The sequence below is a fragment of the Ylistrum balloti genome, unplaced genomic scaffold, assembly GCF_031769215.1.
Source record: "Ylistrum balloti isolate Yb309-2 unplaced genomic scaffold, AGI_CSIRO_Ybal_v1 Utg370150, whole genome shotgun sequence".
Lineage (NCBI taxonomy): Eukaryota > Metazoa > Mollusca > Bivalvia > Pectinida > Pectinidae > Ylistrum > Ylistrum balloti.
Genome location: NW_026782151.1, coordinates 507,084 through 530,441, shown reverse-complemented (window position 1 = coordinate 530,441; position 23,358 = coordinate 507,084). Strand labels below are relative to the sequence as shown.

Genomic DNA, 23,358 nt, shown 5'->3' with positions numbered 1-23,358 from the left:
AAAAATACGTTAGAATTATGTTTCATTAATAATAAGACTTTCTTTAAAAGGAGTCATTACAATATGTATTGTAATACATTAGAGAGGTGACACATTAATACGTAGCAAAAATGAGATTTTAAACGTTACCTGGATTACAGTGATCACATTGTGTAGAACAGTTACTATAGACCGGGTTGAAACAGAGAACTCCACATGGCTGGTCCGTTATTCCGCCATCCCCACAAGTCACGTATCGGTAACAGTCGTACGGATTTGCCACCTTCGTGTCGTTAGGTTCACACACACTCACTGTGAAAGATAAACAGACATTGTTAGCTGCTTTTATTAGCTTTGATGTGCCTGCATGACAGACATCCTTTGCAAAAACTGGGTTGAGTGATGTAAGTACCTTGATTTGACGAGCTGGTTATCATTCTTAAGACATTTTTACAATAATGTAGAATCCAAATAACAAGGTGTGTTCAATACAATTGTTAGTCTTTAATATGACTATAATTGATATCTACCCTATAAAACTACTTAAAGAATTTACCTCATATAGTGCTATCATGGCGTAATTTAATCGAAGATTTTAGTCTTGACAGATCAGTTAAATTTTACATTCGAAAATAAACATGACATAAGATGAATAGATAGACTTTGTAACAATAAATTCACTGCGAAGGACCTAAAGGTTTCAATAAACAATTATAAACATGATATAAAATGAATAGATAGACTTTTAACAATAAATTCACTGCGACGGACCCAAAGGTTTCAGTAAATAATTATAAGCATGAGAGCAAATAATCTCATACAGTAGCCAATCATAGGCTATAGATTAAGATTTGGAATATATCATCATGTTTGATAAATTTCCTACATACGGTGCACCCTCGATCTATTTCAAATCGATACTACTGCCCCCGCTCAATTATAAGTTTTCTACTTTTGCCATGCTCTTAATCATAATGTATTTCCCCCCATGGTAATGCCAATTTGCCTACTTATAAGTTCAGTTTTAATTTTCCTACTGTACAATGTCCTGTCAACAGTTAAACTGTACGGTCATTACGGTTTCTTATTGTAATAGTGTGGAGCTGAAGTATTTGCGAAGACTCTCAGCAGGACACCCTATCCTTTGTTACAATACCACAATGCCTAGAGTTATACAGGGTGTTGAAATTACCAGTTTTAGAGACTTAGGTATGTAACAGATAGGAGACAGAGCCAAACGCTTTCCTTACAGGACCATAGGCTTATCTTAAGGAGTACCAGGAAAATTCTTTAGAAGAAGGTCCTTGGAAAACAGAGAGAAAATATTTCTGTATTTGATGATGTAATGAGGGCAACAAGTAGAATTCTTCCAGCCTAACTGTAAAACGGCTCTATTTATAGACAGAAGTGACTTCTCTTTGTCATCAGCACTTGATCAAGCTTTGAAAATTTCATTTACTGAGTATAGTTTGTATTCATCAACATACAGAAGTGTTGGAAACAACAATGGATGATGAATAATTGACATGCTGCAAAAAATTTACATGGAAGGGAACAGATTGACTAAGTAATGTCTTCCACTAATTGGTGTGGCAGAGGCCACTCCAATTAGTGGACATTTTGGAAACTTTTACAAAACTATTGAAGAAGACAATAAAAATCATTATGCACTACAGAAAGATCTCAGTGGCTTCATCAAATAACCACAGATAATTTATGTCAAAATCAGGTTAATGAATCAATTTATGCACATTTAAAATGATATAAGGTTGCTGTGCATATCTGACCTTGAATCTAATGAAATATCATTTCTGCTAGTTTATTGATATACATAATAAAATGCATGCATATAAGCTCTGCTTTAATGTAAACTTAAATGCAGAAATTACTTACATGGAATTACAAGCAATGTGACATTATCAGAAGTTATGATCACATCCTTTGCCTTTTCAATGTCATGTAGTGAAGCAGAGCACCTTGCCACAGTACCATTCTGACTGAAAGATAGGAACGAGTTTGTCTTTATGGTCCGGGTCACCATACACCCGTTCTTCTGATCGGTAGGACTGTTGACACTTGTGATTGGGTTAAATTGTTCAGATGACTTATCAAAGATCTCCAACGTCAATGTCCCCTGATTTGTACCGATTTCACCTTCACATGTAAATGTCTGTGCATTATTCTCACCAACTGATGCAAAAGTTAAAGAAAGTGAAGACGGCATCACAGGAGGTTCTACAAAAAAAATGTTTTATGGTACTAATTCTAACAGACAAAATAGCCTAGAGAGATGTCTGTTGATTAAGACTACTCTAAATTTAAAAACAATGTAGTGATTGTAATGGTATTATTATGTATGTTACTTTCCCGTGCCATTAGAAAATAGCGTGCCTTATACTTATGTGACATAAGATTCATGTCCAAAACATGATTTAAACGGCGAGGAAGTAGCAAAAACTTTAAATTCCAATCACCTGGCAATATTCTCCTTCAATATTTTGAGGACCTTCGTGGATATTGTTTTTTTTTTCTTTCTTATCCTTCATTATTGATATGTTAAATTATCACTTAGTGAAAATGAAATATGACTTTATGAAATAAATGGATGATAGCTATTTCTATTTACAGTATGGGAATAACATACTACACAAAAGAACTTACCTAATACATTAAACTGAGAGGTTGCCACTGATGACAGGTTACCATTGGTTAAATTTAGATAAAACATGCCATCCATTTCACATGCTACTTTTGGTATTGACACGTTGATATATTTCAGTGACCCGTCCATATTGTACACAAGGTCAAGGCCATCCCACAAAGGATCCGTTGTCGTGACAACAGCTGGTGCTTTCGTCAGACTTCCCAACGACACTAGGTCTGACCCAGACGATGACATATGAGATAGGAATATGGTGTCAAAATCATTGCTTGTAATTTGACATTGAACCGAGGCAGAGTCATCGGTATAGCCAGATATGTCATTGCACATCAGCACTGCAAATAAAAATAGCATTGATATTCCCTTTTATATATCACACTGAATGACTACTAATATTTTGGAATAGAAAAAAAAATATACACGTTGGCATTTCCCCCCTTTTTTAATAAACCACAATATCTTCCAGCTATGTAAATGAAAACAGTTCATTTAATCAGAGTCAATCATATTTTACACACTTTACCATTCAATTTCTGCAAACATATTCTATTCATCTTTTTTTGGCATATTGAGAAACCAACCCCGAAATATAGCAAACATGTTTGATTTCTTTTTTTTTCTTCAATGTGCTATTCATTTGGTATTCGAAATTATAGAATGAAATCTATAGAACAAATGAGACTTTCATCACATAATCCCCAGGGGTATTCTAGATGCAAACAAAACAATGTAAATTTTACCAGCATCTGCAGCCATACTTTAGCTGTCAGGTTGGTTAGATTTGTAGTTGACATGTTTTCATTCATAAGTGCGCATAGAGTAAATAATATTTTTTGTAATTTTGAATTTGTAATTTGTTCTCAATTAAACAGAGATTTTAGTTTCAATTTTGAGTGAGATTTATGTTTTGCAGTATTTCTTTGATTCAGGTTACCTAGTCTTGCATTTAATGATAAAGAGAAAATCTTACACGATGGTCCAGAAGTAGTGGTAACTGGAACTGTTCTTGTATCTGAAGATTTCAAGGACATGAGTTGAATTTTTAAAGATCAAATGAGTATTTAACAACAGATATTTATAAAACCAACAAGTAAAGTACATAAGAATTTCCTAGTCCCAACAGTGGGGAGACAGACCATGAGATACACAAAACATGTGTGTCCATCTCTTTGGTTAAAGCAATGTCGAGATATCAAGCTTTTCCATATTATGACCAAAAGGGACTATGTAGAACAGAAGGTTTGATTGGACAACCAGAAGATAAGAGTGTGAGTGCAGCCGAAAAAGTCGGTTAATTCTGCACCATGTAGTACACCAGGTAGGTATGTCAGTGCTAATAGGCGCCACACTGGTTTTTGTCTGATGAAGGTGACCGTGTAGTCATCAAAATGTCTTACTCTCATCTTCTGTTGTTTGTGTTATAAGAACTATACGGTGACTGTGTAGTCATTGAAACGTCACACTTAAATCTTCTACTATTTGTGTTATAAGAACTTTAAAGTGATCATGTAGTCATTGAATCGTCACACTTAAATCTTCTACTGGTTGTGTTATAAGAACTATAAGGTGACTGTGTAGTCATTGAAACGTCACACTTAAATCTTCTACTGGTTGTGTTATAAGAACTATAGGGAGACTGTGTAGTCATCGAAACGTCACACTCTAATTTCCCACTGTTTGTGTTATAAGAACTTATATTCTATTTACATTACCAACCTGCTGAAAATGTTACAAAAATGCACATGGGAATAAATTCCCAAATTTTTAACGGCAGATATAAAAGAGTTAGTTTGATCAAATAAAAAAGTTATGTTTGCCTGGTGATCTAAAACCAGTAGGTTTTCATCAGGTGTATTAAAAGTCCCTTTAGTTTTACAAATCATACAAAACTGAGATGGATAAGTGTTGATAGAAGTAGTCACGGGCAGGAATTGGTGACAGACAAAAAGCCGGCTCCAGGATATCATATGGAATTATCCAAGTCCTTTTCACCATAAAAGTAATTCAAGACAATAGACTTTAAAATCAATATCATTTTTTTCTTATATATCAACTATTATCATACCTAGCAGTTCATTTATGTATTTGGAATATATAGTCTCTACGAATGGCCACTCTAAGGAATTTAAAAGTTCTTGTATGTTGTGAATGCCATGATATTAACATACATCTTACAAATTCATGAAATTTCTACATTAGCGTTAAAAAGTTACCTTCCTTGGGACAGACATCTTCATTGCAGTCAACACATGAATGAGAATTTCCATTGTTAATCTTCACACACATCTCTTCACATTCTTCGTAACCTTCAGGTTCTCCATAGCATGTGACATGTTTTTTGCAGTTTTTTGGATGATGTATCACCTTCAAATCTGTCTTTGAACAAATGTCACCTGAAATATAATTGTTATTTGTAGTATCTGTATAGGCATCTCAAGAGCATATCGTACATGAATTGAGTATGTGTGCGTAGTTATTCTAGAGCATGTGTTAAATGTTTACATCACCCTGTCCACCGCAACTTGTTCTGTGGAATCTGTGGAATGTAAGTCAAATGTTACAGCTTAAATGAATGTGCATCAACAGGCAACCAATTCATCATTTTATTAACACCTATACCGTGTTATATATTGATTGCTTTTCAACATCTGTCAGGCATCCTGACGACCCCTGTTATAAGGACTAGTAATATCCCTTGTATTTCACAATAGAAACTTAATTCCCATGTCCCATATATGTGTTACGTTACTAAAAGTGTCATTTTACATTCTTCTGAAAGTATCAGTCGCCTCCTCGGTTTCAAAATTTAGACCTTTAACATCACTGACAAATTCTAGAAAGACGAGACAGCTGTATGATGCAGAAAAAAAGTCATTATTAAGGTATACTCTCTAAGTTAGGTCTAATTATAGGTATGTGATGAAAAGAGCTAACTACTAGTGTGTCTTCGTTGATTTTTTTAAAAATATAGACAAATGATGAAACCAAGTGTTTGCAGTTTTCATTTGTTTTTTTTTAATTATTTGTGCTTATATGACAATGACTTTCAAGCAAATAAATATGTGCACAACCTTTTACATTGTAGCACGATAACTTTTTGTCTATAAAAATATTGCACGTGGACATAATTACAGCATATGTGAAACAAAAGGCCCATGGGGCTTGATAGTCATCTGACTATAAAGACCTATATATGAAAGAGGCGAAATAGGCCGAATTTAACATGTTGCTCAATTACTCTACAGCTTAGATAGAAGACATTGTTGGTTCAAGACATTTTCTGCAAAGTTGAAATCATAGTCTTTATAAATACACTAAACAATTGCCAATACTCTTCATGTATTGCTTGTTGAAAAAACAAGCTACATGCCCAATATCAAGACCCTTGGCCTTTCGGTTATTGAACTGAAGTTGCTTAAGCATTTAAACACATTTGACCCCGGTGACCTTGAAAGTCGGTCCCATTTCAGCACTTTATGCGTTTTGGTTATTGAGAAGAAGTCATTCAAACATTTTAACATATTTGATACCTGTGACTGAAAGTGAGTCTATGTCATTCATATTAACACAGTTGGTAGCCCTACATCCTAGCATGATACAGGCTCACTATCATTATCCTGGGCCTTTTGGTTATTGAGAGGAAATTGCTTTGGCATTTCAACACATCTGACACCCGAGACCTTTGAAAGCTATCTAATATCAGCACCCTGGCCCTTTTAGTTATTGAGAAGAAATCATGTAAACTTTTTAACACATTTGATACCTCATACCTGTGACCTTGAAAGAGGGTCAATGGCATTCATATTTACAAATTTGTTAGCTCTTCATGCTAGCATGCTACAGGCTTACTATCATCATCCTTGGCCTTTTGCTTATTGAGAAGAAGTCATTTAAACATTTCAACATATTTGATCCCTGTGACCTTTCAAGTATATCAAAGTCATTCATGTTAACCATTAACTTTCTGAATTTAAGAAATGATTCCCCGCTCTCAATGAAGTTTTAGACCAAATTTGGCTGAAATCCGTTCAAGCATTTAAAAGGGGTAGTGCTTTGAAGCAAAATATTGTCTTATTTTCCCTTTCCAGGCCCGGCCCACAAGTCCCTAGGGATCGAATCAAATTTCTGAATTTAAGAAATGATTCCTCACTCTCAATGATGTTTCAAATCAAATTCGGTTGATATCCATTCTAGCATTGAAAAGAAGTAGCATTTTGAAGCAAAATAATATTTTCCGTTTTGAGGCCCAGTCCCTAGGGGTCAAATAAAGTTTTTGAAATTAAGAAATTATTGCCTACCCTAACTGATGAATCAGATCAAAGTTTGTTGAAATTCACCCAGGCAGAAAGGAGGAGTAGGGTTTTAAATATAATTTCAGAACCTCAACATTTGGGGGCCCTATGCCACAACACATTTGGGGGCCCTGTCCCCCGATACAAATCACGCATGCAAAGGTAAGCAAAACTTCTGTCTTACTGTGTAACATCCCTCATTTTCAAATTGTTCACCAAATTACTATGTACAGACAAACAACTTACTAACAGTCATCTTTCAAAATTCAAATTTGAATCATACTGGTATCAGTGAGAGTAAAGAAGAAAATCTCTGCTTTTTACCTACCTGGAATTAATTCGATTGTTTCGTTATTTGAGTGAGTTGTTGAACTAGTAAGAGGATTATGTATGTCACATCTGATCACTCCTTCGTCCATGTCTGCCTGGAAGGCTATCTCAAATTCCATCGTTCGTTCAGTACTGTTACAGAGCCACTCACTCGGTGTGGTCTGAATATTTGAGACGGAAAGCTCACTGAACACTGAAGATCCTGAGGCTGCATACTGAACTTTGAACTCTCCAGCAGGATAGCCCACATCTCCCGAACACTTGTGTCTATGGTGACGGTTCAAGCTTGAGCCAATGACTTGGTGAGCATTCAAGTCAAACATAGGAACTGATGGAGAGCCTAACATAGGAAATATATCAGTTTTCAAACCAGATGCACATTAAATGTTATTTTGATTCTGACTTTTGAATGAGAGCATTTTATCTAGTATTAATAAGCAAAACAATAACAAGCATTAATATGACAATATTCTAATGTGACATGTTTTAACAGAGACACATATTCTTAGCACATAATTTTCAGAAAATAAAGGCATTATTTACTTTTACAACAATTTTTCTATTGGAAGATAGAAATATATTGATATGATTTTTTTCATCTTTGCACGCGTGAAAAATATAAAATTCTGTCACATTCATAAACTATTTAAACGTAACACCAAATTAATTAAATTTTCTGAAAGAAAATATTGAAATAACTAGAAAATAAATATCAGACATCCATTCCTCTAAATCAGAATCTAATTAGTTGTAGAACCAGGTGTCATGATACCATAGTCTGCATGTAAATGTAAAGAAAGCGTCATGATTCCTAAGATGTTGTATTTGTTTAGCCTGATACAAGACGCGACAGGACAGAAGAACAGAATTATCATATAATCAATACCTAACTACTATTGCCTGTGTTACGACAATTGAACTATATTTAAATACAAATCACATATAAAATGCACCATTATTGCAAGTATATCATGTGAAGTGATATACATCATAATGTGTATTGCTATTAAATGAATGACATTTGGATACCATTTATATATCAAGAGTATGATGGAATATGATGCGAAGTGGTCATACTTGTATCAATATATTGCGACATAAATATATAATACATTATACCGAAAGTAATCACATTTTTGTGTATCTTTTTGTTAATGTAAAAACAAGTGAAATTATTTCTGTATCTGGAGAAGGATGAGTGATGTTTGCTCCAATATTATGTTCTAACGTCCTTACACTTGACAAGACTGCAAGTGTTTTCAGTTAGATGCTAAATGAAAATTTGTATATACCATCACTCGCTATATCCTGATAGAAGTTACTCATAAAACAGTATTCATCAAAACATATACCCTAAAACTTCTAACCCAGCTGATTTTTTTCTCCCAAAAATAGGCAGATTTCAACTAAAAATAAAGGAAGGACATTGCTAATGAGAGATGTCCATCTTTATGTCAGGGACAACTTTTACTTACGTCGGACTTGTAAGACTGAATCTGGTGATTGAATCTTGACTGACGCGTCATCATTCAATACACAGACATAATTTCCTGCATCAGTGCACTCCACAGCGGTAAAATCAACGACCACATTTCCCGAACTCATACTAGTAGTTACTCTGGGAGATAATGGCTGACTTATGGTAGATCCATTTACCCGAGCAACAAGCACATCTTCGGCAGGATCGAGGCGAACTACATCAATATATTTCCAGGTAGAATTAATTATCCTACACGTCATGGTTAGCCCGCTTCCACCAAGTACACCAACATATTCTGGCTGATCGAAGGATACATCTGTAACATGATTATTTTCGTATTATTGTTCCTCATATTGAAAATCATCTTCCATAAATATCTTGTTGCTTTCATTTCTACTCACTCTGTCTGCATATCACAAAGTATATATGATGAAATATTTAGTTACAAACATTGTGTTTTTCAGTACTATTAAATTAGGATGTACATCTAAAATAGTTCAGATGTGTCTCATTTTTATTATAGAGTTTAAGTTCTATGAGAATTTTATCTACATCTACACTAGTCGACAACAAGAGAAAAAACATTATGTTATAAAATGATCTGCTGACAGTTGCACAAAAGACACACAAGTGAATAACACTTTTCAATGAAAAAGTAAAACTAAGATCAGTACCGTCAAAATGAATTAACCTTCACCATAAAGCTGTTTCATGTCTCCAGGGCTCGACACTCATACTAATGGATGAACTTAGTTTGAAACTTGGGAGGCGAAGTGACCCTAATGATGCCATTTTAGGCCATATTACTTTTATCTAAACAAATTATAAATTTCGTAATGGACTATTTCAGAATGGCATACTTTCATTATCGACTTAGAAAACATAATGAAAACAAATAATAACTGACCTGGCAAAGCTGTGGTAGTCGACAGGGTTGTGCTTGTTAGTACTGTTGTCACTGAAAGACAAACAACTCCTTAAATAGTACCTTAAGAGCCAATGGTATCATACATACATGCTAATTGAGTATTCGGTAACAGCAAATCAACATAAATTAGCTTGAGCGAAATGTATGCATACTTATGATATGTAATGATTACCTGCTTCAGTAGTGGTTGTATGTCGCTCACCTACAAAAAACGAATTATATGTCAATTATAAAATGCTTCACGGATGACTTCGGGATTTTATAAATACCTGCGAAAATATTTACCTCATTCCTTATAAACAACATTCTTTCAAATAAAAATAATAATTAAGCATTCAATAAAATATGAAAAGAGCAGTTTCATATTTATTTAAATGTCCTCTTATGTTATCAAATCAGTCTATATGTCTTCAGTGAAGGTCATCCTATGATCAACACTATAAATTTAATATTGTTTGACATCTTTAGTTGTCTCACCGTATGCTGCACAGAATGAGCTTTCATAGTCTGCTGTACATGTTTGTGCTGAATCAGTGAAGTTGGTGAAATATTGCCCTGGCGAACATGTTTTATCAGCCACTTTTGTTCCACTTGCACACCAGACATATTGATCACACTTGGAGGGGTAGATGTTGACTGGTGGTATGTACCATGAACCAGTTGGATAGTTAGAACAGTCTAACGGATTGTCTGGGACTGTAATTGTATATTTATATTGTATAAGTGATATTATATATTTCAGTAATGAGTTACAAGTTCTAGTGAACTAGATTGGCAAGAATTAAAACAAACACGTGATTAACAGGCTTATATTATAAAAGTTTTGCATACAGCTGTATACAGACTTTAAAACATATTCTAGTAAACCCTTCATTTATTCACTTATGTTTCTAGTGCAACAAACAACATGATTTAGATTAATTTAACTGCTATGGAATGTAGATATTCCTCTGATACTTTGCTGTATATATTGCAAAAATAATATTAATAATGAAAACAGCATTTGTAAAGTAAGTGTAGCCAGTAAATACATAATTCATTGGATTAAGCTGCGTATTGTCTTCATGGTGATATTTTTGCTGATGTTTGATCGAAATGTAATTTCTTTTAATTAATATGATAACAAAATTTAAATAGTCCTATTCAATAATTATATTGTATGAAATATGTGCAAATAATCATACATCAAACAGATGTTGTTAGTAGAGAATAAAGCAAATTTCAGCTCCCAGAACCGATATAAATATCCAAATGTAGTGAAATGTTTGGTCATAGATACTCAGGAAAGTATAAACTCAGCAACACTTCATAGTTGATTTATATTCATCTTCATAGACACATTCTTTACATAACAGCACATAAAAGCAGAGCAAAAAATTCAATTATTAAGCTCTTTCCAATATTGTCAATATACCAAACAACATTATGAATATGAATCTATTTGATACAATTCTTTCCTCTCCCTTGGTTACGATCAATTTATAATACAACATATTAAATGCTATTATAGTTTGAAGATGGCTGAACAGTGATTATTGTGTTAGATAGAATATAAAACAGCGAGGTGGAGAATTTGTAGTTTCATTAAATGATATATTGTATAAATATACTACCAAAACAGTGATACATGTACCTTTGGATGTAGGTGATGCCACTGCAATGTTAAGGTTAATGGATAATTGGTATTATTTTTTTTCCCAAATATTTTCATTTTTCTTAAAATTCGAAATGGATAACATGGAGAAACAGTACATTACATTGTATATCGTAACAATTTAGTTTGCAATACTGACGCTAACACTTATGATAACATAAGAAGTAAAAATAAAGGGGGGGCTTATAGAATTGTATCATTAACACTAATACAATGAATATGAGGCTACCATTTCCTCAACATTCACTATTTACCATTTACGATTGATATTCACAAATAACGGAAATTGAAAATTTGTTAAGAAAAAGTTTACCATCATAGCAAAACATATAATAAATCGAATTTATCATTTAAACATTGATTATTGAAATATATACCCCAGATGCTATGAAACACATTCATCAGAATCACAAATACACTTATAGTTCAAGTGTTACAAGAAAACATTATGAGTTGACTAATAATTTGCAAACAACAAAGATATTGACCTGTCAACAGATTGTTTATTCAAAGTGTATAAAATTGGGATAACTTATGAGCAAAAGGAAGATCTAAATGGAAACTCCTGAAAAAGTACAAGTAGAATAAGACCGACCAGGTGTTCCGGAGGAGTAAGCATCCAGAAATGCGAAGTTAGGTCAATACAAATAAGCAATGTGTCGTTCTCAAAAAACAGATTAAACATTATAATAATTCAATTGAATCTAACAATTAAATAAAAATTGTCTACACTTTACTCAGTATCTGGTTGTATAGATGATATACAAAGACCTGTTACCTAATTGACCTCTGTATTTCAGCTCATTTACGTCTGTATAAATTTGCTGACTTGTCAGTAATTTTGTTGTTTACAACACTTCATTTCCAGGTATTAACTGTTTTTCAAAGGGTATCCATGTACATCTTTCCTTTTGTTTTTTATTTGGCCTAGTTCTATCAATTTGAGTTAAGATTTTGTTAACATAGCAATTTTATAAATTTTCTACTTTTTACGGAAAACATTTAGGTTAAGCTGTGGCAGTTAGGTCATCTTAGACAAAGTTTCAGGATGAGTTATTGCCACCCCATTTTCAACATGTTTGACTTCTTTTGGAAAACTCCTGAACCAATTTTATAAAAATTCTTCCATGGTTAAAGACGCAACAACATTGTAAATTGTATGGTCCCCAACCCCAAGGGGCCTGAGGAGCGGGGCCAAAATCGATTGAAACTTCACAAATCGTCTTCTCAAATCCCATATATGGTAGTATCAAATCCTCTTCATGGATGAAAAGACTTGCAGATGATTTACCAAAATTGTAAATTTCATGACCCCAGGGTCTCATTTCCTCCCTAAGGAATTAATTAATTGGCTGAAATTTCAAAGATGTTCTGGTGGTCCTGGATGTAAGATTTTGTATAAGAAAATTCAAATCTTGAATGGAACTTCTTTTAATTCAAACTTGGTTTGAAGTCTCAGCATGGGACATCAGTTAATGTATATAAAGTTTAAGAATAAAACACAATGCATGCATTGAAATCAGAATAAGATGGTTAAACGAATTAAGGCAAACGGTAGAATTGATCAATATTCATCTCTGCCATTTATATCTCTTGAGTTAGGAAAACTCTGATATTTGCTAAGTTATCAATAGAGAACTGTTTACTCTCCATGTAGTTACGATAAGCATTCTGAAGTATTACAATGATTTCCAAAACACTTACTTGTCGACGTCGTTGTTATTGATGTACCCCCTGTGAAAAAATACGTTAGAATTATGTTTCATTAATAATAAGACTTTCTTTAAAAGGAGTCATTACAATATGTATTGTAATACATTAGAGAGGTGACACATTAATACGTAGGAAAAATGTGATTATAAACGTTACCTGGATTACAGTGATCACATTGTGTAGAACAGTTACTATAGACCGGGTTGAAACAGAGAACTCCACATGGCTGGTCAATTATTACGCCATTCCCACAAGTCACGAATCGGTAACAGTCGTACGGATTTGCAACCTTCGTGTCGTTAGGTTCACACACGTTCACTGTAAAGCATGACACACTGTTATTTTTCATGTAGTAATCTTAAGTATACAGAGAATGATATTTGTAAGACCTACAAACATTTTCACAATGTTTTATCCACCTTGTAATGTTGCATGTGTGAGAGGGTGCGTTTGCTTGTTTCACATTTGACTCGTTTTATCGCTAACCTTATTTCAAATTAGATTAAACTGACCCAAATTTTGTGTGTATGACTTAGTTTGTACTTACCATGTAGGCTCATGAAAATTTTCAAAGAAAATCTAGAATTATCAATAAATAGTATACATGTCCCATTGAGGTTCTCTCATTACATTTCCATTCTTTGATTAAAAAATAGTAATAAAGGTATTCCCTTAATGTTATTTCTGTTTGTACATTCATCATAGATGTAATGGGTTTATTGTCATATTTGTACATCTGAACATTGACAGATACTGAAATAACTTGAAGCATTTTTTCTTCTTTTTTTCTTTTTTAAACTCAGTTTTTATAACTAAATGTAAAGATAGATGTCAGTACTGGTGCAAATTGATTTGATCAGGCAAAACACATTATCAATGTAAAGAACAAACAACTTACATGGGATAACAAGTAATGTAACATTATCAGAGGTTAAGGTCACGTCCTTTGGCTTTTTGGTGTCATTAAGAAAGGCGGAGCATCTTGCCACAGTACCATTCTGGCTGAAGGATGGGAACAACGTTGTCGTTACGGTCCGGGTCACCATACACCCGTTTTTCTGATCGGTAGGACTGTTGACACTTGTGGTTGGTATGAATTGTTCTGATGGTTTATCAAAGATCTCCAGTGTCAAGGTTCCCTGATTTGTACCAATGTCTCCTTCACATGTAAATGTCTGTGCACCATTTTCAACAACTGATCCAAAGGATAAAGAAATGGTAGGTGATGTTCTCGGGATATCTGCAAATATAAAGTTTTGTTTGTTAAGATTAATGTATGTAACAGATGTCATTATTTATTTCCATGAATCTGTTAGGATTCGAACCTGGGATCTCTGGTTTACTAGCCTGAAGTTTAACTGATCAAGCTGAAGATGAGTTCTTTCTAGCCAAGCGGTATATTGCGGTTAGTATTAATAAGGATTATATGTACAAGAGCTGTTTATATAATGCTAAAAGATCTTAAAATAAATTTATATCAAATCGGCACACCACACCAGACATTAAACTTACCTAGCACATTAATTTTGGAGGTTGTCGTTGATGACGAATTGCCATTGGTTAAGTTTAGATAAAACATTCCATCCATTGCACAAACTAGTTTTGGTATGGTCACATTGATATACTCCATCAACCCATCTGTGTGGTATGCGAGGTCAAGGTCAACCCATACAGAATCCGTCGATAAAACATCAGCTGAGACTTTTGTGATCTGTCCTAATGACACTATGTCTGACGCAGTTGTTGTAGAGGACATGTGTGATAGCAATATTGCATCAAAACCGCTACTTTTAATTTGACATTGAAGTGAGGTGGCATCATTGATATAAGCAGATATGTCGTTACACGTCAGCACTACAAGTAATAAAACCAAAGTCAGCAAAATGAAGGAAGAGTTGCTTAAATGATCATCGAAATTAAACTGTCATTGACATGTTTGATTATAATGAAATACGTAAAAACAATAGGGTTACAGTAATTTCTTTAATTTAAATGCAGCTATGATTGGTATTGTAAATGAGCCAAAGCAATAATAAAATGTTACTGACACATTGGACCAGTGGGTGTTGTCGAAGGAGGCGGAGTGGTAGTTGCTACAATACACAAGAATGAAATGTGATTATAAACTTACATCACATAACCTATTACACACATATATCACATCAGCAATATCTGGTTTAAAATTCAAAAGATATTAGGAAAAGGCAATAGTGTTATCAGTTCAAATAAAGTGATCAACAATCAGCAGACAGATTCTAAGGCCTACCTTTAATATCATTCTCGGCAATCTTTGTTGTCAGCAGACACTTGAGGACCCCATAAATTTGGTATATTGCATTTGCATACCAACAATATAATCTTAATGCTGTCAGCATATTGCTTTCAAATGCTATATAAACATGACTCTTAGATTGTGTTGTGCCCTTGACTTTGGAGAATATGTCTTTATTTTATCCTACATAACTTGATATCAAGATTTTCTGTCTATGACTTTTGAATGCGTAGCTTACCCTTATATTAAACATCACATAACTTGCTTTAATGGATATATTTTCTCTGCAATTGGTTTCTTTCCTGTGGTTGAGGTCTTCAAGAGAAATGCAACATTTAAAAGTCGTAATGACTGATATGTAATTATTTTCAGTTTATCCAATGGCCTAAATAGGTTCCAAAACTGGTAAATATAATCTAATCATCAACTACTCACGGGGAGGGCAGGGTACATTGTCACAGTCTTCACAGTCTGCATATGTTCCTCTGGACACAAAACATTTCTCCTGACAATCGTTGACCACTAAGACGTCACTATTACAATCAACGTGCTTGTGACAGTTATTAGGGTGTGCAGTTACCTTGTCTCCTCCTGTATTGCTGCATATGTTGTCTGCAAAAATAGTAAAGAAAATGCAAAAGATTGAATCCATTTCAAGGTGTCTACAGTTTTTAGGGTTGGTACTACTGTATAGAGAACATATCTGTTGAGCATTGAACTACCAAATTCACCCATAAATCAATAATTGAATATATATATATATTCAGTTACATTTATGTTTAGCTCTTGGGGATTTTATATTTTTCCCATTTATCAAGTAAGGAAAAATGGAAAATAAATTTTGCATAGTAGATGTACTTGTTGATGGTTTGCCATGATATATAAATGAGTATGGCTTGTCACGTGACCATATACAAATGAGCTAGGAGTCTGTATATTGCCGCTACAGTAAAGGTCACATGACTGCAGCTTTTAAGCGCCTCTTTGAGGTTTGCATCAAACGCCTGCGTAAAGCTATTTTAATCACATAATCTCCACCATCCCCATTTATCTCTAGGTTTTGCTATTTGGAGATCATGACTCCACTGTTCCTTGTCAATGTCTCAATTGTTTTAGTAACTTTCTTTATCTCTCAACAAACTTTGCTGCAAATCCCCAAGTTACTATTTTATTGCTCTTGATTGCAAGATAGGCATGTTATATCCACGCCTACTAGTTAGATATATTTTGAACCTTAAATTATAATAAAATGTTATGTATTATGTAAATTATGTAAATAAGTACTTGCATCCATTGGTTAAGCAGGTGAACATCTATATCCATGGTATATAGTATATACAGTAAGTATAAAACAGATAACTGTCTACCTGGTACAAGTTCTATGGTTGCATTGTCTGAATATGTTCTGATGTCCCCATTACTATTCGTGACAACACAACGGACCAAGGCTTCTTCCATATCCTCATGAAAGTTGATTCCGAAGCTGACAGTTCGCAAGGCATCGTCGCATTCCCAAGTGTTAGGTGTGGTTGAAACATCATTTAGATCAGTTGATGTCAGCTGTTGAAACATGACATCACCCTTTCGTAGTATTTCAATATCTATGTTACCCTCAGGGTAACCCACATCCACACTACATGTGTGTTTGTGTGTCGGTGCGTTCGGGTCGTTAGGTATGGTCGTCTGATGAGGATCTAATTTCAGTACTGGAATACCCGGAGGACCTGTAACATTTGTTAACGATGTGACCTTAACAACGGTAATCGTTATAGGCTAATTAATGTTATTTTCTCGGTTACTATTTGCCATGAATACAAAAATGTCCTAATGTCTCAGGACTTTTATTTTTCAAAACTTTTGAGATAGCATTAATTTTCACAGTACTTACTGAAATACAGATTAAAGAATCACAATTATATGCATAACTTTGATAGTGCCACTGTAGATCAACCAATAAAAATAGTCTAACAACTGTCTATGTGTGTACTCGAAACTAAGGTAATGCTTAAATCTTAAATCAATACGTTGTAACATCACCAAGAAAAATACGATGGCCTTACAAACAAACGAAAAGGTTAGATTTCGTTGTTTTTTTTTTTTTTTTTTTTTTCATCCTTTTGAATTCGAGCAAGCATTGCAATATTTAAAATTAGGCTCAATTAGACTGCTTACAAAATTATAACACTCTTTGTTAGCGATTATCAGCTTCAAACTAACTCTAGTCGACATTCGCTTTTGCATCGGAGATAACCATTTAGTCCTTTTAAGGTCGAAAATGTAACTTTATGTTACAACTATTTGATATACATATTGTAACAATGTATCAGTGTAATATTACATTGTAACTATTTAATGTTTGATATTGTATCAATGTAACAGTGTAATATTACATTGTAACTATTTGATATTTGATATTGTATCAATGTATCAGATATACATTTTGTAATATTACATTGTAACTATTTGATATACATATTGTAACACTGTATCAGTGTAATATTACATTGTAACTATTTGATATACATATTGTAACACTGTATCAGTGTAACACTACATTGTAACTATTCGTTATACATAATTGAACGATGTATCATTCGATGAAACTTACGTTCCACGTGAATGGTTTTGCTTGGTGACGTCAAAATGGCAACGCTGTTGTTGACCACACAGCTGTAAACACTTTCGTCTTCACACGACACTTTGATGATCTCGAAGGATAGAGCAAGGTCGTTACCGTTCCAAGAAATCGCTCCATTTTGTATACGCGTGGATTCAAACTGTACCATGTTGCCGTTAGAAGTAATCATCACTGTAGTATTGTCAAAGCCATCATGTCTTAGAATTTTCATTGTTGATGAAAGCGAACTGTTTGAAGCTGTGCATCGTAAAGGAGGCGAAACTTTACCAGCTTCCAATGTTTGTTCATAACTGTCGAAAGACACCTCTGTGGAAAATATTAAAATAATGAATTAGAAATGGTTTGTTTCATCGAAACTGCTATATATGCAAAAATAAGTAAATCACATACAACAAACATAACGTTATATATACCACAATAGTAAGCAAAACGTTTCAAAGGCATTTTCCATATTGTTTAAGCAATCTCCATTCAGACAATCATTACTTACCTCCCCTGACAACATAGATAACCTCTGTTTTAGACTCGCTTGTTACACCCAGTACTGTGTTTTCAACAACGCATTTTAATTCGGTTCCGTTGTCCACAAAACTGGGCACAAAGTCGAAAGTAGCGGTATATGATAACAGACAGTCACCATGTTGGTTTGTTGATGTAATTTCTCCAATATGAATATAGTATGTTGATGAAGCTGGTTTCTTTACATGCAATTTAATGTTCATATCAACTGTACCAGTTACCCTACAAACAGCAGATGTGGTTTGTCCTTCATTCAGAAATCTTGGCAGTTCCAGAGTCACATTTTCAGGTTTCCCTTCAATAAAAGAAGTAAAGAATGGAAACATGCCAATGGAAATGCACTATAAGAATACAAGATAGGAGACGTTACCGTACTACTTCTAAAAAACCTAAAAAAAATAAAATAAAAAGTCAGATGTTTTATAACACTCTGTTATACATCCTCGAGACTCCAGGAGTTTCCCTATCTGAATCCCTGGAATATGTCAGGCAAAAATGAAGGTTCCTTGTCCGATACCTTGTGGACAAACCGAAAAGACTAGTTTGATCATTTGATGTACATCAAACGAATCCCCATGCTGTAATACGGTATATTGTAAGTTTTTGAAGTTGATATCGCTCCTTTGTAATCTTCAAAGGGGGGTATCAGCCTGTGCTTGGTCAGTCTTTATTCCTGGAACCAATGAAATTACTCCGCCTATGCCTTCATGTTCTCTTTAACATGGATGCAGTGATGGTAAACCCTGGAGTATAGAGGATGAAGTGATCGTCACCCTTGGAGTATCGAGGATGTAGTGACCGTCACCCCTAGAGTATCCAGCATGTAGTGATCGTCACCCCTGGTGTATAGAGGATGTAGTGACCGTCATCCCTGGAGTATCGAGGATGTAGTGACCGTCATCCCTGGAGTATCGAGGATGTAGTGACCGTAGCCCCTGGAGTATCGAGGATGTAGTGACCGTCACCCCTTGAGTATCGAGGATGTAGTGATCATCATCCCTGGAGTATCGAGCATGTAGTGATCGTCACCCCTGGAGTATCGAGGATGTAGTGACCGTAGCCCCTGGAGTATCGATGATGTAGTGACCGTCACCCCTTGAGTATCGAGGATGTAGTGATCATCATCCCTGGAGTATCGAGCATGTAGTGACCGTCATCCCTGGAGTATCGAGCATGTAGTGACCGTCATCCCTGGAGTATCGAGCATGTAGTGACCGTCATCCCTGGAGTATCGAGCATGTAGTGACCGTCATCCCTGGAGTATCGAGCATGTAGTGATCGTCACCCCTGGAGTATCGATGATGTAATGATCGTCACCCCTGGAGTATCGAGGATGTAGTGATCGTCACCCCTGGAGTATCGTGGATGTAGTGACCGTAACCCCTGGAGTATCGATGATGTAATGATCGTCACCCCTGGAGTATCGATGATGTAATGATCGTCACCCCTGGAGTATCGATGATGTAATGATCGTCACCCCTGGAGTATCGAGGATGTAGTGACCGTAACCCCTGGAGTATCGAGCATGTAGTGACCGTCACCCCTGGAGTATCGATGATGTAATGATCGTCATCCCTGGAGTATCGATGATGTAATGATCGTCACCCCTGGAGTATCGAGCATGTAGTGATCGTCACCCCTGGAGTATCGATGATGTAATGATCGTCACCCCTGGAGTATCGAGGATGTAGTGACCGTCACCCCTGGAGTATCGATGATGTAATGATCGTCACCCCTGGAGTATCGAGCATGTAGTGATCGTCACCCCTGGAGTATCGTGGATGTAGTGACCGTAACCCCTGGAGTATCGTGGATGTAGTGACCGTAACCCCTGGAGTATCGAGGAGTTCTATGATAAACAAGCCGTGAAATAGAAAATAAAATGGATGCTATATTAAGACAATTAAATACTACGAGGAGTGATCGTTATGCACGCTGTTTGAAAAATAACATAGTTACCAGTGACATGTACTTCCGCTGTATCTTCAACTGCGTTGTCAACTTTGCACGTGTAGATACCAGCATCTGTGCAGTCTGTTAATGTTATATCGAAGAAAACCGTGACGTTATTTCCATTTTCAATGTATTCACTCTCGCCTCTCTTGTAGGTAATACTGTCTTTAGTCGACACAATGGTAAGATTGTTCCAGTAACCGGCGTTGAACACGCTACACTCCACTCGTGCAGGCTCATTTACTACAGCTGTGACGTCATCCATTACCAAGACTGCCCAAAGATACATCACACTACTTTATATATACACTGTACATTGTAAACATACATAGACTGTGATAGTGATATATGTATATACAGATTACCGACAGATAGAAGACCAGGACGAATCATCATGTGGTGAAGTTTTCATAACTGGATTAGAATTGAAATTAAAAAATGTTTCCGTAACTTACCTGGTAAAACAACAGTTGTAGCAGACGGCATCGAAGTTGTTATTGTTGTGTTTGTAGTTGTTTGGGTTGTGATTGTGGATGAAGGTGTTGTGTTTGTAGTTGTTTGGGTTGTGATTGTGGATGAAGGTGTTGTGTTTGTAGTTGTTTGGGTTGTGATTGTGGATGAAGGTGTTGTGTTTGTAGTTGGTGGAGTTGTGATTGTGGATGAAGGTGTTGTGTTTGTAGTTGGTGGAGTTGTGATTGTGGATGAAGGTGTTGTGTTTGTAGTTGTTGGAGTTGTGATTGTGGATGTAGGTGTTGTGTTTGTAGTTGTTTGGGTTGTGATTGTGGATGTAGGTGTTGTGTTCGTAGTTGTTTGAGTTGTGATTGTGGATGTAGGTGTTGTGTTTGTAGTTGTTGGAGTTGTGATTGTGGATGTAGGTGTTGTGTTTGTAGTTGTTTGAGTTGTGATTGTGGATGAAGGTGTTGTGTTTGTAGTTGTTGGAGTTGTGATTGTGGATGTAGGTGTTGTGTTTGTAGTTGTTGGAGTTGTGATTGTGGATGTAGGTGTTGTGTTTGTAGTTGTTGGAGTTGTGATTGTGGATGTAGGTGTTGTGTTTGTAGTTGTTGGAGTTGTGATCTCGGATGTAGGTGTTGTGTTTGTAGTTGTTGGAGTTGTGATTGTGGATGTAGGTGTTGTGTTTGTAGTTGTTGGAGTTGTGATTGTGGATGTAGGTGTTGTTTTTGTAGTTGTTGGAGTTGTGATTGTGGATGTAGGTGTTGTGTTTGTAGTTGTTTGAGTTGTGATTGTGGATGTAGGTGTTGTGTTTGTAGTTGTTGGAGTTGTGATTGTGGATGTAGGTGTTGTGTTTTTAGTTGTTTGAGTTGTGATTGTGGATGAAGGTGTTGTGTTTGTAGTTGTTTGAGTTGTGATTGTGGATGTAGGTGTTGTTTTTGTAGTTGTTTGAGTTGTGATTGTGGATGTAGTTGTTGTGTTTGTAGTTGTGGGAGTTGTGATTGTGGATGTAGGTGTTGTTTTTGTAGTTGTTGGAGTTACGATTGTGGATGTAGTTGTTGTGTTTGTAGTTGTTGGAGTTGTGATTGTGGATGTAGGTGTTGTGTTTGTAGTTGTTGGAGTTGTGATTGTGGATGTAGGTGTTGTGTTTGTAGTTGTTGCAGTTGTGATTGTGGATGAAGGTGTTGTGTTTGTAGTTGTTGCAGTTGTGATTGTGGATGTAGGTGTTGTGTTTGTAGTTGTTGGAGTTGTGATTGTGGATGTAGTTGTTGTGTTTGTAGTTGTTGGAGTTGCGATTGTGGATGTAGTTGTTGTGTTTGTAGTTGTTGGAGTTGTGATTGTGGATGTAGGTGTGTTAGTAGTTTTGGGAGTTGTGATATCGGATGTAGCTGTTGTGTTTGTAGTTGTTGGAGTTGTGATATCGGATGTAGGTGTTGTGTTTGTAGTTGTTGCAGTTGTGATTGTGGATGTAGGTGTTGTGTTTGTAGTTGTTGGAGTTGTGATTGTGGATGTAGTTGTTGTGTTTGTAGTTGTTGGAGTTGCGATTGTGGATGTAGTTGTTGTGTTTGTAGTTGTTGGAGTTGTGATTGTGGATGTAGGTGTTGTGTTTGTAGTTGTTGGAGTTGCGATTGTGGATGTTGGTGCTGTAGTTGTTATTGTCGTTGTTGGAGTAATAGCTGTTGTAGGAATGGTGGTTGTTGTTGAAGGAGTGGTAGTTGTTATTTCATTTACACTGATCACTATAAGAGTAGAAACAGTTACAACATATCTTCCAAATCTTCCTCTGTCTGGATTATTGTTAATTACTGCCACTGTTGATCTGATGACAAATAGAAAGGCCTGACCATCTGTACTTGTCACGGCGTCACATCGAACTCTGAACTGGACTTTGACACTTCCCTCTCTGAACAAAACATTAAAAGACGCGATAGTTTACATTTGATTAATTCGATAGGATTGATTCCACAACTTTTATATATTAAGATGATCCGTAACATAATTAGTTGATACATGTAAAATACCAATACATTACGTGTACATTTCACATGTATATATTTCGCTCTTATTGCTAAGTTACAATTGTCATTAATTCTATGAAAAGGAACGAGTATTCTTGGGATTTATTAAAATGTATTACTAAAGTTATGAATGCCATAATATCAATGAATCTTTATTTATCATCTCAAGGTCATCTTTAAATTGTATTTCAAACGTATGTTAATAACTTATTATTAATTCATTTCTTGTGCGAGATACACAATAAGTTAAATCATTTGTAATATGACCAATTCGAAACTGATACAAATACGTTCACTATCTCTCGGATGTACGTTTATGTTAATTGTTAGTTAAATACCGTAATTCCATTGCTTTACTGAAAAACTGTAATTTTACTAGTTGCCTCCCTTTATTGATAAATAGCATATATATGACATTAACTGTAAGTGAAAAACTGTAATTTTACTAGTTGCCTCCCTTTATTGATAAA

At 35.2% G+C, this 23,358-nt stretch overlaps 2 protein-coding genes across 2 annotated transcripts; both read right to left on the bottom strand.

Annotated features, from left to right (window-relative positions):
* Positions 1-129: 129 nt before the first annotated feature.
* On the bottom strand, positions 130-9,003 carry LOC132550786 (uncharacterized; the record flags this gene model as incomplete). Its single annotated transcript, XM_060214875.1, has 7 exons — positions 8,739-9,003; positions 7,262-7,603; positions 4,855-5,034; positions 3,612-3,653; positions 2,641-2,976; positions 1,873-2,214; positions 130-291 (listed from the first exon to the last, which is right to left on the bottom strand). Coding segments are annotated over exons 1-7 (1,669 nt in total), but the record flags the coding sequence as incomplete, so codon positions are not given.
* A 1,113-nt stretch (positions 9,004-10,116) lies between these two features.
* LOC132550785 (mucin-2-like) lies at positions 10,117-23,237 on the bottom strand. The gene is made up of 11 exons (XM_060214873.1): positions 23,227-23,237; positions 20,876-22,773; positions 20,427-20,693; positions 18,439-18,762; positions 17,919-18,254; positions 16,678-17,034; positions 15,746-15,922; positions 15,087-15,131; positions 14,551-14,892; positions 13,937-14,278; positions 10,117-10,367 (listed from the first exon to the last, which is right to left on the bottom strand). The coding sequence occupies exons 1-11, from the start codon at positions 23,235-23,237 to the stop codon at positions 10,117-10,119; spliced, it is 4,350 nt and encodes a 1,449-aa protein (XP_060070856.1).
* Between the last annotated feature and the right edge of the window lie 121 nt (positions 23,238-23,358).